The sequence below is a fragment of the Oncorhynchus clarkii genome, chromosome 22 (assembly GCF_045791955.1).
Source record: "Oncorhynchus clarkii lewisi isolate Uvic-CL-2024 chromosome 22, UVic_Ocla_1.0, whole genome shotgun sequence".
Taxonomy (NCBI): domain Eukaryota; kingdom Metazoa; phylum Chordata; class Actinopteri; order Salmoniformes; family Salmonidae; genus Oncorhynchus; species Oncorhynchus clarkii.
Genome location: NC_092168.1, coordinates 37008869 through 37025799, shown reverse-complemented (window position 1 = coordinate 37025799; position 16931 = coordinate 37008869). Strand labels below are relative to the sequence as shown.

At 42.9% G+C, this 16931-nt stretch overlaps 1 protein-coding gene across 4 annotated transcripts in view; it reads left to right on the top strand.

The window, feature by feature from the left end:
* LOC139380841 (semaphorin-5B-like) overlaps positions 1 to 16931 on the top strand; it is a 288353-nt gene that overhangs the window by 108638 nt on the left and 162784 nt on the right. For all 4 annotated transcript variants that reach the window (XM_071123938.1, XM_071123939.1, XM_071123940.1 and 1 more), the window contains exons 4-5: positions 9183 to 9282; positions 15172 to 15217. In XM_071123938.1, coding sequence (XP_070980039.1) covers positions 9183 to 9282; positions 15172 to 15217 — 146 coding nt within the window. The remainder of the gene's footprint in view (positions 1 to 9182; positions 9283 to 15171; positions 15218 to 16931) is intronic.

The following is a 16931-nucleotide window of genomic DNA, read 5'->3' as shown; positions in this document are numbered from 1 at the left end:
CAGCTTAGTATGAAATGTACTATGCTCTTAAACTTGTGATGGTTGCTGGTCAGCACCTGTTAACCATACTCCTCCTGCCAGTTCGAACCTTTGCGAGGCATGTCACTGCACTGTTTTCTAAACCACAACTAGATGGATCCAGAAAGAATTACTGTGGGGGGAAAAAATGACTGAATTATTAAAATATTGGAATAAGGTAGGCTAATGCAATTGAAGGCATGTATCAAATTGTTGCTTACTGAAACTCCTAGTCATCCAATCCTTGCAATAGAATTGAAGCAATAGCCTACCCGCGTGTGGTCAACTAAATCATTTCAGAACCGCTATCGCGCTACTTTGAGACAATTGATAAATCAATAAATGTCCGATTTTTGTTTTCCTTGAATCTCCATTTGGAATCTGGTTAGGCTACAATTAGGCTGGGGAAATGTTAGCTACGTTGAGGTGAGTGTTGCTCCTGATCATCTTGTCTAGTTTGCTAATTTCTTAGGACATTTTGGCATGTAATGTAGTTTAAAAAGTGGATTATTTTGCTCTTCACTCGCAGTCGTTTAGCAGCCTAGACCTACTCCCTACCAAAACAGCCTGTGACTTCACTGACTTTTTTGTTTAACTGATTTTGTTTAACTGAATCTCTGTCTGTATAGGCTAATTGGTTTCTGGCTGGGCAAATTACGTGGTGGTATAGTTTATCTATTAGTTTTCTCATCTATCACATATAAGAAACATTTAGCGTGCAATAATGTAGCCAAAATCACGTATAGGCCTATTATTTAGCTCGATCGTATGTAGTCAACTCAAACACCCGCGGAGGTTGTGAAATATTTGAGAATCGCATGCTTTTGAAAATAGGATTGTTCATATTTTGTATAAGTATCCTGATGAAGGTAAGACCCTTCACTTGCTCCCTATCAAAGCGGGTTGAGGGTAGGAAAGAAATGACACATGGATAAAAAACAAGAAGCTTGGGCTTTGTTTCAAAACATAACTTTGTTATATGACAGCGTTCTATACGTTTCCATGACACAAGTTGTGTGGGAAAAATATTAGTTGCCTTTTAATATTCCATCATATTCATCCGGGTAGGTGTGCCTTGCCTGTTTAATTAACAAAATGACAAGCTATTGATTTAATTTGGATTGCGCAGCCATGGCTGCACAGACCCATAACATAGGCCTAATTAAACTCAAAATATGATATTCTATTCTTTTGAAAGTATGTTATATTAGTCTTATGTTACTTAGGACCTAACATGACGTAATAATGGATTTATTTTTCAAGGTGTATATTCTCAAAGAATTTTATTGAAATAGAAGCGCCTCATTATGTCTTAATTGTAACGGTTTTCTTGATGAGAAGGAGAGTCGGACCAAAATGCAGCGTGATTATTGCGATTCATGTTTAAAATGAAGAAACAAACTAAACACAAACACTACCAAAACAATAAACTTAACGAAAACCGAAACAGCCTATACTTGTGTAACCTAACAAAGAACAATGACATCAGGACACTAAGGACAATCACCCACCAACACACAGTGAAACCCAGGCTACCTAAATATGGTTCCCAATCAGAGACAATGACTAACACCTGCCTCTGATTGAGAACCATATCAGGCCAGACATAGAAATAGACAAACAAGACATCCAACATAGAATGCCCACCCAGTTCACGTCCTGACCAACACTAAAACAAGGAAAACACACACGAACGATGGTCAGAACGTGACAGTACCCCCCCTCCAAGGTGCGGACTCCGGACGCACAACTTAAACCTATAGGGGAGGGTATGGGTGGGCATCTGTCCGCGGTGGCGGCTCTGGCGCTGGACGTGGACCCCACTCCATAATAGTCTTTGTCCACCTCCTTAGCGTCCCTAGATAGGTGACCCTCCTAAGAGACAGCTCGGGACAGAGGGGAAGCTCGGAACAGAAGGACAGCTCGGGACAGAGGTAGCTCGGGACTGATGGGTAGCTCAGCACTGAGAGGAAGCTCAGCACTGAGAGGAAGCTCAGGCAGGTGGTTGGATCCGGCAGATCCTGGCTGGCTGGCGGTTCTGGAAGATCCTGGCTGACTGGCGGATCCGGAAGATCCTGGCTGACTGGCGGATCCGGAAGATCCTGGCTGACTGGCGGATCCGGAAGAGTCTGGTCGACTGGCAGATCTGGAAGAGTCTGGTCGACTGGCAGATCTGGAAGAGTCTGGTCGACTGGCAGATCTGGAAGAGTCTGGTCGACTGGCAGATCTGGAAGAGTCTGGTCGACTGGCAGATCTGGAAGAGTCCGGTCGACTGGCAGCTCTGGCTGCTCCATGCTGACTGGCTGCTCCATGATGACTGGCAGCTCTGGCTGCTCTATGCTGACTGGCTGCTCCATGCTGACTGGCAGCTCTGGCTGCTCCATGCTGACTGGCTGCTCCATGCTGACTGGCAGCTCTGGCTGCTCCATGCTGACTGGCTGCTCTGGCTGCTCCATGCTGACTGGCGGCCCTGGCTGCTCCATGCTGACTGGCGGCCCTGGCTGCTCCATACTGACTGGCGGCCCTGGCTGCTCCATGCTAACTGGCAGCTCCGGCGGCTCCTTGCAGACTGGCAGCTCTGGCGGCTCCTTGCAGACTGGCAGCTTTGGCGGCATCCTGCAGACAGGCAGCTCTGGCGGCTCCTTGCAGACTGGCAGCTCCTTGCAGACTGGCAGCTCTATGCAGACTGGCAGCTCCTTGCAGACTGGCAGCTTCTTGCAGACTGGCAGCTCCTTGCAGACTGGCAGCTCCTTGCAGACTGGCAGCTCCTTGCCAACTGGCAGCTCTATGCAGACTGGCAGTTCTGAACAGGCGGGAGACTCCGGCAGCGCTGTAGAGAAGGAAGGCTCTAACAGCGCTAAACAGGCGGGAGACTCCGACAGCGCTGGAGAGGAGGAGGGCTCCGACAGCGCTGGACAGGCGAGGCACACTGTAGGCCTGATGCGTGGTGCTGGCACTGGTGGTACTGGGCCGAGGACACGCACAGGAAGCCTGGTGCGGGGAGCTGCTACCGGAGGGCTGGGGTGTGGAGGTGGTACTGGAAAGACCGGACCGTGCAGGCGTACTGGAGCTCTTGAGCACCGAGCCTGCCCAACCTTACCTGGTTGAATGCTCACGGTCGCCCTGCCAGTGCGGCGAGGTGGAATAGCCCGCACTGGGCTATGCAGGCGAACCGGAGACACCGAGCGCAAGGCTGGTGCCATGTAAGCCGGCCCAAGGAGACGCACTGGGGACCAGATGCGTAGAGCCGGCTTCATGGCATTAGGCTCGACGCTCAATCTAGCCCGGCCGACACGCGGAGCTGGAATATACCGCACCGGGCTATGCACCCGCACTGGAGACACCGTGCGCACCACTGCATAACACGGTGCCTGTCCGGTCTCTCTAGCCCCCCGGTAAGCACAGGGAGTTTGCGCAGGTCTCCTACCTGGCGTAGCCATACTCCCTGTTAGCCCCCCCCCAATAAATTTTTGGGGCTGGCTCTCAGGCTTCCATCCGCGTCGCCGTGCTGCCTCCTCATACCAGCGCCTCTCCGCTTTCGCCGCCTCCAGTTCTTCTTTGGGGCGGCGATATTCTCCTGGCTGAGCCCAGGGTCCTCTTCCTTCTAATTCGTCCTCCCATGTCCATACCTCCTCTTTGGGCTGCTCCTGTTGCCTCTTCTCCTGCTGCACCTTTGGGTGGCTACACTCCCCTGGTTTAGCCCAGGGTCCTCTCCCGTCGAGGATTTCCTCCCATGTCCAGAAATCCTTATTGCGCATCTCCTCGCGCTGCTCCTGCCTGTTGACACGCTGCTTGGTCCTTTTGTGGTGGGTGATTCTGTAACGGTTTTCTTGATGAGAAGGAGAGTCGGACCAAAATGCAGCGTGATTATTACGATTCATGTTTAATGAAGAAACAAACTAAACACAAACACTACCAAAACAATAAACTTAACGAAAACCGAAACAGCCTATACTTGTGTAACCTAACAAAGAACAATGACATCAGGACACTAAGGACAATCACCCACCAACACACAGTGAAACCCAGGCTACCTAAATATGGTTCCCAATCAGAGACAATGACTAACACCTGCCTCTGATTGAGAACCATATCAGGCCAGACATAGAAATAGACAAACAAGACATCCAACATAGAATGCCCACCCAGTTCACGTCCTGACCAACACTAAAACAAGGAAAACACACACAAACGATGGTCAGAACGTGACATTAATAATCCATCCCTATGATTACTCTGCTATCGTCTCATTATGTCTTAATAATCCATCCCTATGTTTACTCTGCTATCGTCTCGTTATGTCTTAATAATCCATCCCTATGTTTACTCTGCTATTGCCTAATTACAGTATGTCTTAATATATACTCGGGATAATGCGGCCATATGGTTGCAATCAACCCTACTGTAGTCTGTCCATTCATTGCTTTGGTGTGGTGGAAATCTGTGGGTCTTTTGTGGTTTTTCCCAAGACTTCAGTTCAGTGTAAATTTTTCATCTCTCTAGCAGACAGTGAGTTTGTCGTATTTGGTGTAGCTCTTTCCTGCAGTCAAATAACCAAAATCGCCCTCTATTGGCCTCATAGTAAAACCAAATGCATGCTTTTCAACCGTTCGCTGCCCGCACCCGCCCGCCCGACTAGCGTCACCACGCTGGATGGTTCCGACCTAGAATATGTGGACAACTATAAATACCTAGGTGTCTTGCTAGACTGTAAACTCTCCTTCCATACTCATGTTAAACATCTCCAATCAAATCTAGAATCGGCTTTCTATTTCGCAACAAAGCCTCCTTCACTCTCACAATTTAGTTTGACTTGCATTTAAGAGCAGTTGGAGGCCACGGAAGGAGAGTTGTAATGGCATTGAAGCTCATCTGTAGGTTAGTTCTTCTTCTTATGGGCACCGTCCCACCTGGCCAACATCCGGTGAATTTGCAGAGAGCGAAATTCAAACTGCAGAATTATAAATATTTAACTTTCATAAAATCACAAGTGTAATACATCAAAATAAAGCTTAACTTCTTGTTAACCCAGCTGCTGTGTCAGATTTCAAAAAGGCTTTACCGCGAAAGCAAACCATGCGATTATCTGAGGACAGCGCCCTGCTTACAAAAGCATGAAAAACATATTTCAACCAGGCAGGTGTGCCACGAAAGTCAGAAATAGCGATATAATAAATGCCTTACCTTTGATCTTCTGTTGGCACTCCAAAAGGTCCAAGATACATCACAAATAGTCATTTTGTTTGATAATGTCCTTCTTTATATCCATAAAAACTCAGTTTAGCTGGCGCGCTTCAGTTGATAATCCACCCAGTTTCCCAACATCAAAATGCATACAAAATGAATCCCAAACGTTACTAATAAACTTTTCCAAACAAGTCAAACAATAATTTTAATCAAACCTTAGGTACCCTAATACATAAATAAACGATACAATTTAAGACTGAGAATCATTATTGTCTTTACCGGAGAAAAATACCAAAGAACGCGCTCTGGTTTCTGGCTAATTTTTCCCAAAACCAGCATGAAACTCTTTCTAAAGACTGTTGACATCTAGTGGAAGCTCTAGGAACTATAATCTGGGGGGATTTTGCCTTATAATTAAAGTGACGGCCATTGAAAACGGTGGTAGGCTGAACTTTTTTTGGGGGGGATGGTTTGTCCTCTGGGTTTCGCCTGCCATATCAGTTCTGTTACACTCAAAGACATAATTTGAACAGTGCTATAAACTTTAGAGTGTTTTCTATCCAAAAATGACATGCATATCCTAGCTTCTGGGCCTGAGTAACAGGCAGTTTACTTTGGGCACGCTTTTCATCTGGATGTGAAAATACTGCCCCCTACCCAAGAGAGGTTAACACAGTGTCCAAAGAAGGGCCAGAGGTATACAGAATAGTGTCGTCTGCGTAGAGGTGGATCAAAGAATCACCAGCAGCAAGAGCGACATCATTGATGTATACAGAGAAGAGAGTCGGCACGAGAATTTAACCCTGTGGCACCCCCATAGAGACTGCCAGAGGTCCGGACAACAGGCCGTCCGATTTGACACACTGAACTCTGTCAGAGAAGTAGTTGGTGAACCAAGCGAGGCAATCATTTGAGAAACCAAGGCAATTGAGTCTGCCAATAAGAATGTTGTGATTGACAGAGTCGAAAGCCTTAGCCAGGTTGATGAATACGGCTGCACAGTAATGTCTCTTATCGATGGCGGTTATGATATCGTTTAGGACCTTGAGCGTGGCACCCATGACCAGCTCTGAAACCAGATAGCGGAGTGGGATTTGAAATGGTCGGTAATCTGTTTGTTAATTTAGCTTTCGAAGACCTTAGAAAGGCAGGGTAGAATAGATATAGGTCTGAAGCAGTTTGGGTCTAGAGTGTCTCCCCCTTTGAAGAGGGGGATGACCGCGGCAGCGTTCCAATCTAGGGGAATTTCAGACAATACAAAAGAGAGGTTGACCAGGCTAGTAATAGGGGTTGCAACAATTTCGGCAGATAATTTTAGAAAGAGAGGGTCCAGATTGTCTAGCCCGGCTGATTTGTAGGGGTCCAGATTTTGCAGCTCTTTCACTTTTATATACGTGTTTGTTTTGGGCTTCGTGCCTTTCATAGCATGTTGTATTTTTGGGTGGAGTATTTAACCCCCCTATTATTTATTCCTGGGCCTGTCTCCAATCATTTATACAACGTGACAGAATAACCAATCCTACACGGAGACAGAATAACCGACCCTAAATGGAGACCGCGGAATGGCCCGTCCAACGCAACTTCGGCAGCTGTAACTGGCCCGTCCGACGCGGCTGCTGCAACTGGCCCATCCAACGCATCTTCGGCAACTGGCCAGTCCGACGCAACTTCGGCAGCAGCAACTGGTCTGTCCGACGCAACTGGCCCTGACCGACCCGCACTGTCGCAACTTTGGCAGCTGCAACTGGCCCGTCCGACGTGGATGCAACTTCGGCAACTGGCACGTCCAATGATGCAACTTTGGCAGCTGCAACTGGCCCTGACCTTACCTCGTTCCTGTGGTCGTCCTCGAGGCCGGTGTATTCCCGCTGCTGGTGCAGTGCGACACGAGAGGGGTACTGCTGAGAGGAGCATTGCTGGGTTCCTGGAGTGGACAACCTGGACGGCTCACTGACCAGGGATTTTCACCATCAGCTCCCTGACCAACTCCCTGTGGTCGTCCCCGAGGCCAGTGTCATTACGCTGCTAGTGCAGCACGTCGGGATGGCGTACTGCCACGGATTCCCCCGGTACTGCTGCTCATTCTGTGCACCAGTTCCGGGGGTCTACGTCACCGGCCTCTAACTGTTTCGTTATGCACACCTGATTCACCATTGTCTTGTCGGTTATTGTTCCCATGTCCGTTGGTCTTGAGTACATGTGCTTTGTTTCGGCTTTCGTGCTGCATGGATTGTGTACTGCTGTGTATTGTTATTACGGGTCTCGTTCCGTGTATTGTTATTACGGGTCTCGTCCCGTGTATTGTTATTACGGGTCTCGTCCCGTTTATTGTTATTACGTGTCTCGTCCCGTTTATTGTTATTACGGGTCTCGTCCCGTGTATTGTTATTACGGGTCTCGTCCCGTGTATTGTTATTACGGGTCTCGTTCCGTGTATTGTTATTACGGGTCTCGTTCCGTGTATTGTTATTACGGGTGTCGTCCCGTGTATTGTTATTACGGGTCTCGTTCCGTGTAGTTATTAGAGGTGTAACCTCGCTCTTTGGTTTGGGTTACATCCCTGTGTTTTTGCATACATGTTTGTTTTGGGCTTCGTCCCCGTGACTTTCATGGCATGTTGTATTTTTGGGTGGAGTATTAAACCCCCCTATTACGAATTACTACGCCTGTCTCCAATCATTTATACAACGTGACAGAGGCGTGTACTTTTGTTTCAAAGTAGATTTGTTTAAGATTACCAAAAACACTGTCACCCTAATTTAGCCCACTGCAGTAAAATGTTACAATATCAGGAGAGATAAATCATTCTTTTTTTTTTATAGAAACTCCCCACTGAGCTTTTTGTTATTTCAATCATTTTTGTTCAAATTCAAGCATTCACTTCTTAAAATGGTAAATGCATTTTTTTAATGCAGTAAACAAACTGAAGATGTCCAAGGTTGTCTTTGCAGGGGGCCAAAATAAATACAATTATTCTGGGAATAACAACAACAAAAAAATGATGTCTAGGTTTTCTGTCATGTTATATGCTACTAAACACACTGCAACGTTGAATCCAAGCAACCAACCACTTCAATATTCTGTTCTACACATAAAATGAACAAATCCCATTCACCTTGCAATCTCTCATGTGGTGAAATCCATTTAGCAAACCCACGTGCAGATCACATGGAGATCAGCTGAGCACTTTCTGGACCCGCCACTCTACAAGGTGCATTGTGTTACTTCCTGTGACTCTGCCGAGATAAATTGTTTTTGATTTGTGAGGAGACTGTCAAATGTCTGAAGCAGTAGGCGCTGGGGAGTGTTTCCTGGAAGGGCTCTTTTTGACTGGTTGCGTTAGGCTCAGTAGGCTTGATGTGGTCTTAGACAGCATTGTCCCTCTCTGCTGGATCCCACTGGGGTCTCGGCAGAGGGGGGTTACCAGTAGCTGGACACAATCACAATCTACCCACTCACTCCTTCACTGCTGCGAGCCACAGTGTATAGGTCGTTTCTCACCGACAGACATGTTTGCACCTGTAAGACATCAGGTGAGGCTACTTCATACTTTCACATTATTGGCCAACTGAAAACATATGCAAAGGTGAAATCGGTGATAATGGGCTGTTTTTTTTATGACAATATAGAGGATGCTACACTGTTTTGGACCTATAACAACACAAAATAGATCATGACAACCATATCAGAGCACAAGGTGATTCCAGTGTGTTTTCAGGACGTCTATCGTAACCCACTTCAATGTGAATTAGAAGTGTTCCGAATCTCTCTTATTAGATTTATTTCAGAGACGTTACTCATGTTGCTGTCACCTTCAATTTAACTCGACTGAACAGGCTGCCCCAGGAGCCCAACAGAAGACAATTCTTCATGTTACAATATAGTAGAGAAACATCCTTTGTAGTCCTTAACTTTACTTAACTCTCGCTTTCGTTTTCACTCTCTATCCCTTGCACTCTTTTCTTCCTCTCTTTCAGCCCTGAGTCCTTGGATCTCTATTTTCTCCCACCCGGGAGTGAGAGACTACTCCCAACTGACCCTTGATCTGACCAGGAATGAGCTGATAGTGGGTGCAAGGTAAGAATGCATTCCTTCATTTATCTCTTGTTCATTTATCACTTAAGCAAAACACTCTGCCTGGCCCTGCACTTCGCTGCTGCTGAGAATTCCTCACTTTCTATCATAGACAATGTTGAAATAAATTCAAAAGTGGTAATCATGAACCTCTTACTTCTACCCCCTCCTTTTTCGAACATTCTGTTAAAAATCGCGCAACTTTTCAGCGTCCTGCTACTCATGCCAGGAATATAGTATATGCATATGATTAGTATGTGTGGATAGAAAACACTCTGAAGTTTATAAAACTGGTTAAATCACGGCTGTGACTATAACAGATCGTGTGTTTCATTGAAAAAGGCAAGAAAAACTGCTCTCTGAAAGCTAAAAATAATTTCCATAAGTCACTTCCACGAGTTGTTAAAAGAGAACAGAATTTAATATCGACCTGCCTGCAATTCATACAAATTCCACACGATGTCGCCATTGTCGTCATTTTCAATTGAATTAATTGTTGGAAAATCCATCTATCTGGCATCCATTTTCCCAGTCTTCACCCGGATGTTGTTGATGAAGACATTAGCAGCCATTGATTTGCAAGCGAAGACCTATTGAAAATACATCGCCCTGTAATCATTTTGATAGATTATAAACGTTTACTAATACCTAAAGTTGGATTACAAAAGGATTTCGAAGTGTTTTGTGAAAGTTTATCGTCGACTTTTTTAATTTAAAAAAATTACGCAGCGTTTAAAAACAATGTTTTTTTCTGAATGACACAGCTTCCATACAAAGCTATTTTGGGTATATATGGACCGATTTAAACGAAAAAAAGACCCAATAGTGATGTTTATGGGGCATATAGGAGTGCCAAGAAAGAAGCTCGTCAAAGGTAATGAATGTTTTATATTTTATTTCTGCGTTTTGGGTAGCGCCGGCTACCGCAAAATCTGTTGTTTACGTGTCGTGCTGGCATTTTGGGGGGTGCATGCTATCAGATAATAGCTTCTCATGCTTTCGCCGAAAAGCATTTTAAAAATCTGACTTGCTGGCTAGGTTCACAACGAGTGTAGCTTTAATTCAATACCCTGCTTGTGAATTTTGATCAAAGATTGAGTTGTAACGAGTACATTTAGCATTTAGCGTAGCGCATTTGCATTTCCAGGTGCATACTTGAGACGTCTGCGTCTCAAGTATGGTCAAGAAGTTTTAAAGGGGGTCTGAACTTCCTGATTTAACTTTGGTTCAATTATCCTCATCAGGAAATGAGACTGAGAACTAGATTTGGGCCATGTTTTGATGTGGGTGTTCGAACATGAGAAGCGTTTGTACTTTCACTCTGCCAAAACAGCACACAGTTAGTCACTCACCCTTCCAGATAACTTGAAACAGTCTAACCAGGTCTTGTGTCTGGAGCTAGCCTAGACTAGCTAACAAGCTAGCCAACTTCTTTCTCCAATTAGCTTCAGCCGGTTGGTGTGGGACAGTGGCCAAGTTCTTTTAGTTCTCATTAAATGCTTTCAATATTTGTTTATGAATTTCTACAATTTTATAGTTGGTTTGAGATTTGTAACTCATTGAAGGTTGGAGCTATTGACTTTAAATTATTGTCACATGTACATTGTGTAATTTACTGATGATCTCTAACTAGCCCCATAGGGATATCAAATGTCAAACCAAATTTACCCTGGGTATGGAGCGAGTTAGCTGCCGAAAGTTTGAACATACGTATCGTTAAGATTGTAAGAAAATCCATACGTAAATTGTTAGATCATAAGAAAAGCCATGCGTGAAACATAAACATGAAATTTCACCTGTGAACATACAAACACCATTTTCTGATTTATAGATTAACATTTTAGGCTTGAACAAATCTTGTTGCAATTCTGACGTACAATAATAACTTACAGAGTTTAGCAGTTTCATCTCAACAAAAAACACACACCAAACTGCCTGTGAGGAGTGCTACATGAACAAGCGTACCACAGTATAAAAAAAACTGAAGTCAGGGAATCCCGGAAAGAGGTATCCTGCACATTAAGTCTCCATTTTCTATTACTCCTCAGTTGAGTTTACTTCACATTTAGGTAGCTAATGTCATGGATTTGTTTGGCAGCATAAGTCTAGATAGCACTAGCTATATTATGCCTACAACAGTGAAGTTTCAGTCCGCTAGGTGTATCTCTATAGCATGGGCATATATCTGGGTGAAGTGGACATCCCCATGCATGCACCTTATCAAATATGACAGATTCAATACTGCACCATTCCGTTCTCTGGGCTCTGTCTGCAATCATAGCCAGTAGTATCTACCAGGAATAATTCATCATAACCAATAGTATATAGAATGATTAGAGATGTTTGGTGACTCTATGAATTATGTATAACCACTGGAGTCACTCAAAATATATTTTTATTGGATATTTTATTAAATCGCTTAATCTTGCCAAAGCATATTCTGCATGAGCGGTTAATATGAATTTAAACTAATTTTTCATGATTTATATGAAACATATGGACTTTGGAATGAACAAATGAGAGGTTAAATGTAGCTTATGTCTGGCATAAGCTCATTCCCACACTAACAATACCTCTGTTGCAGTGGTCTTACTGTAGGCAGTCTCTGTATAGGCTATTCCTTCCAGCGCGATACTGATGTCCATGCAGCACCACAGCACCATGCGCCTTCGGAAAAGCACCCCTCAGCCTCAGAAGATGCCCTTCTGGAGTCATGCAGCCATAGAGTCATTATACCCTAATGTAGGCCTATTTACCTACTAACCAAATGAAGTCCACAGCATGCATGATGCGTGCAACTCGTCATTGCAACATATTTGAACATTTCATTCATCCTTCATTCAATTTAGTCAGTCAGTATGTCATCCATTCAGTCATTTGTCTGAGTTGCAATAGGAACTAAATCAAAGAGAATAGAACAGTCTTATCCATTTGTTTATTGAAATTTAAGTTTTTTTTATTTTTTTTATTGAAGTTCTTTAGCCTATCACTTTTATAATTCAAAGTTTAATTTAGGCCGATCCAAATAAAAATAGCCCTTCAACTTTAGTGTGATGGTGTCCTGCAGAATCATTTTTTAAACTCTATTTGTGTTTTATAATAGGGGTCCCTTTAAAAAAAGACCTTAGCTCACAGGCCTCTAAATATATCCCTCTGAATAAATGTTAAACTAAATAGTTGAAGAGGCACATGCAGTGGCTGATGCAGGGTAAACAGACCAGTTAATAAGAATAGGCTATAGATAGTCTTGACCATTTGGGACCCCTTGGCTATTTCGCTCAGGACAGGTTATAGCCTAAACTTAATCAATATTTTGTTTTGTCACATTTATTGATATGGATATAGCCTCTGCGTGATGGGGTTGTGCAACACAAAGGGCTATAACAAGCCTACATACAGAGTGGAATTCACTAATACAACAGACAAAGTGCCTAATATAAGGCCTACAGTCCCATGCTCCCAAATACTGGGAAAAGTGTGATCCATTAGGTTACATGGTCACCACAGTAGACCCACGCGGCTATAAAAATAAATTATGCAATTATATGGCCATTAAATAACACACAACAGCATGGCATATTTAGATAGCGGAATAGGCCTAGCCTAAATCATTTATTTTCTATTTTGCAGCTCAGGCGGTTATTCTAGACAAGGCTGTCTTTATCGTTCTCACACAAGTCATTTGCTGAATGCCCAAGCCTATACTACGCCATATACTGGTGTAACGTCGTTATTGAATGCAGTTCTAAAACAAGCTCTAGACTTTTATTTTCAAATGAAGCCGGAAGCTGCAAAGAATGTCTGGGCTAGAGTTGCTTGATTGACAAGCTAACTTAAACTAGCTACGTTTGGTTCATGGCCTTTGCAGATGCCACAATACTGAAGAAAGTTTGAATCAATTAAAAAGATCTGTAACTGAGTAAAGGGAGACGTAAACTACAAATTGAATGTGTAAATGTACATTTATAGTCTAACGTTTACAGATCTAATTTAACATTTATACTTCATGTTTCGCACATGGCTTTTCTTACAATCCCAACAATTTACTATGGCTTTTCTTACAATCCTAACAATTTACTATGGCTTTTCTTTACAATCCTAACAATTTACTATGGCTTTTCTTACCATCTTAACAATTTACTTTGGCTTTTCTTACAATCCTAACAATTTACTATGGCTTTTCTTACAATTCTAACAATTTACTATGGCTTTTCTTACCATCTTAACAATTTACGATGGCTTTTCTTACAATCCTAACAATTTACGATGGCTTTTCTTACAATCCTAACAATTTACTATGGCTTTTCTTACAATCCTAACAATTTACAATGGCTTTTCTTACAATCCTAACGATATGTACCGTCAACCTTTTGGCAGCTATCTCGCTCCATAGTTGCTCTCCGAATTGATGATCACTTGGGTTCTGCCAGCTGTGGGCAGGATGGAAATAAACACAAATGTTACGGTACACTTCATTCTGTGAAAAACCACTTGTTCGTATTTATCTCGCAAATCTCAGTTTTGGACAAGAATAACTTTGACCAAAATTATCCTATTTACACTTTGTCGTACATTTTTATACTCAAATACATGTTTTCTACCAGAGAAGTTGTTTATTGCCTTCAGTTGCTCTTTAAGTAGTTTGTTGAGGCTTGTTTGATAGGGCCTGGTCTGGAATTTGGCAGCTGGACGTTTTGAAACAACGTCTAGCTCCAGAGATGTTATATGACTGCAGAGAACCAGTAATGGGCTGCCAGAAAACATGTGGCGAGGCATCATTTGTCAGTTCTTTCTATTTAGTTCAATACAATATATTGATGCAAAGCGTTAAAAACACGGTCGAAGTGTTGTTTTTTTTATTTTTAGATTTTGCCTAATGATTTGTCAACTCACCCACAATTTCTCTGTGCTTCACATCGGAGTGCTGCTGCAGGCTCTTTGCATGTCTTGACCAATCAGATTAAACAGAAAATTGCAGTTTGAGCGGTACAGGCACAAAGCTCATGGCGCGCTCTCCATTTTCCTCAAGTATTAATTTAGTAAGCGTGATAACACATTACTCTCAACAGACACAAGCAAAAACTCATTCATAAATGTAATGCCTAAAAATCCTTTAACCAGTCTCCTCCCCTCCATCTACACAGATTTGACGTGGAATTAACAAGTGACGTCAATAAGGGATCATAGTTTTCACCTAGTCAGTCTAAGTCATGGAAAAAGCATATGTTCCTAATGTTTTGCACACTGTGTTAGTTTAATTATACAGTCATTATTATTCAACATGTCCTTATCTGTGATTTGAACTCACAACCTCTTGGTTCATGGCATTCCGATCTTCCTGCTACGCCACCATGTCTGTATCATTAAATCACTTCACCTGTATTCCTACACTTTGAACTTTAAAGTATATCTCAGCCTTGTTAAAAATACACTCAAGAAAATGTCATGTGAAGTGTTCCAAAAACACATGATTTCACATGTCAAATGTCACATGTCAAATGTTACAAAAACACGTTATCATATGTGAAAGTCATGTATTTTTTCCATAAGGGACTACACGGTTGCAGAGTTTTCATCCTCGCCAGGGGCCATGATTTTTTTTAACCATGTTACCTGATTAGAAAAAATCTGGTCCCATCATGGCCCATATTAAACCTTTTCACAACATATTAATCACTTCTTTTTGTGTAAGGTCCAGAGTAACCTGGTTAGGTTACCAGATTAGGAAAAACTACGGGCCCCAGTTTTTATTTTCTTCCGCCAAACCACTCTGGGACCTGTGGTGCCATTTGTGACTCACTGTAACAGAAAACACACACAACTGCCATGTAAACTAAGTGTTTATTAACGGTGTGTTTAAACTGTTATTTCCTCTCTGTCATTTTTACACAGAAACTTCCTCTTCAGATTGAGTCTCAACAACGTGTCTCTCATCCAGGTAAAATAAGTCCACCTCCTCTCTTCTCTTGCTGTGTGTTGTCCAGTTACGTATAATCTGGTTACAAAAAAAAAAAAAATCAGTTATTCCAGCAAAAATATTGTAATCAGATTAGATACTTTTGAAAAACTCTGATTACTTAGATTACTTTTCAATTCCAAAAGGATCTTTGTGTAAAAGTACATTATGACATCATTTCTGTTTTCTCAATGACATTCAGTTCAGCCTTGGAAAAAAGCTGCCAGTTTTAAGTTAATTCCACTCGAACGAGTCTGACCAAAAGTCAGTCCACTATGTCGTGATCTTATGCCTCTTAAAGGGTAACTCTCAGCCCCAATTTCCGCCTTTGCCCTTACCCCTTTAAATGTTCAAAACATGCATTCAGTTGAGAAGTAGTGGTTGAGGGGAATTGCTAGTAAATATTCATTTTGGGGGTGGGTAAAGGTAGTTGTACCTGATTCCAAAAGTTTCTCACTAAAATATACCAGGAGTCCACTGGCACGCTCTGATAATAAAATGATGTCCAGGGACGTATTTGCTTATGATGCACATTTAGCTCACAGTGGTAAGGCACTTATTTGCTGACATCTATTGCCACTTGCGGTATAAATTCGAATCCCCCATGGGACGCAAAATAAATGTGGACTCACATTTATTGCGGTATTGTGTTGGGAAGAAAAGTGCCATCATCACCTTGGAAATGAAGATCAATTCAATCCAACTCACATTGCAGTATTTACACAGTAGCTCTTTTTCCAATGGTCAAATGAACTCAGATTGGTCTTTAGTACTGTATAAAAACCTACAACTACTACCAGGGCATCCCTTCTCACAGACATGCTTTCACTTTTAGGAATTAGAAGTGTGTGGCAGGCAATAAATAATGTAGATTAAAAAAAAAATATCTGCCTGAGGCCTCCTGAGTGGTGCAGTGGTCTAAGGCATTGCATTGCTGTGCCACTAGAGATTCTGGGTTCGACTCCAGGCTCTGTTGCAGCCGGCCGCAACTGGGACACCAGTTGGTGCACAATTGGCCCAGCGTCATCTGGATTAGGGGAGGGTTTGGCTGGCAGGGATGTCCTTGTCCCGTTGTGCACTCCTGTGGCTGGCCGGGCGCAGTGCACGCTGACACGTTTGCCAGGTGTACGGTGTTTCCTCTGACACATTGGTGTGGCTGGCTTCTGGGTTAAGTGGGCATTGTCTCAAGAAGCAGTGCGGCTTAGTTGGGTTGTGTTTCAGAGGACGCATGGCTCTCGACCTTTGCTTCTCCTGAGTCTGTACGGAGTTGCAGCGATGAGACAAGACTGTAACTACCAATTGGATACCACAAAAAAGGGGTTAATTTTATATTTTTTAAATCTATATATATCTGCCCAATGTGGTATTAGAACTCACAAATATGAGCCAACTGTCTTAGCATACTGCACCACCAATCAGTCATAGCAGTTGGGGAAAAATACAATGACTTGACATGACCACCATTGTCATCTATTTCTTGTTAAGATAGATGTAGCAACGAACATAAACATATAATCGTCAAAGCCTACATTTTGTTTTCTTCATAAAGATATAGATGTGTATGAAACGGTAATCAAAAACTTTGAATTAAGTCATATGAATAAATGTGCCTAACTGCCTTTTGAATTTAGTCAAGGAAGCATCATGCAAAATGTATTGGCACACTCCACTTACCAAGGCCATTGAGCGTTGAGGT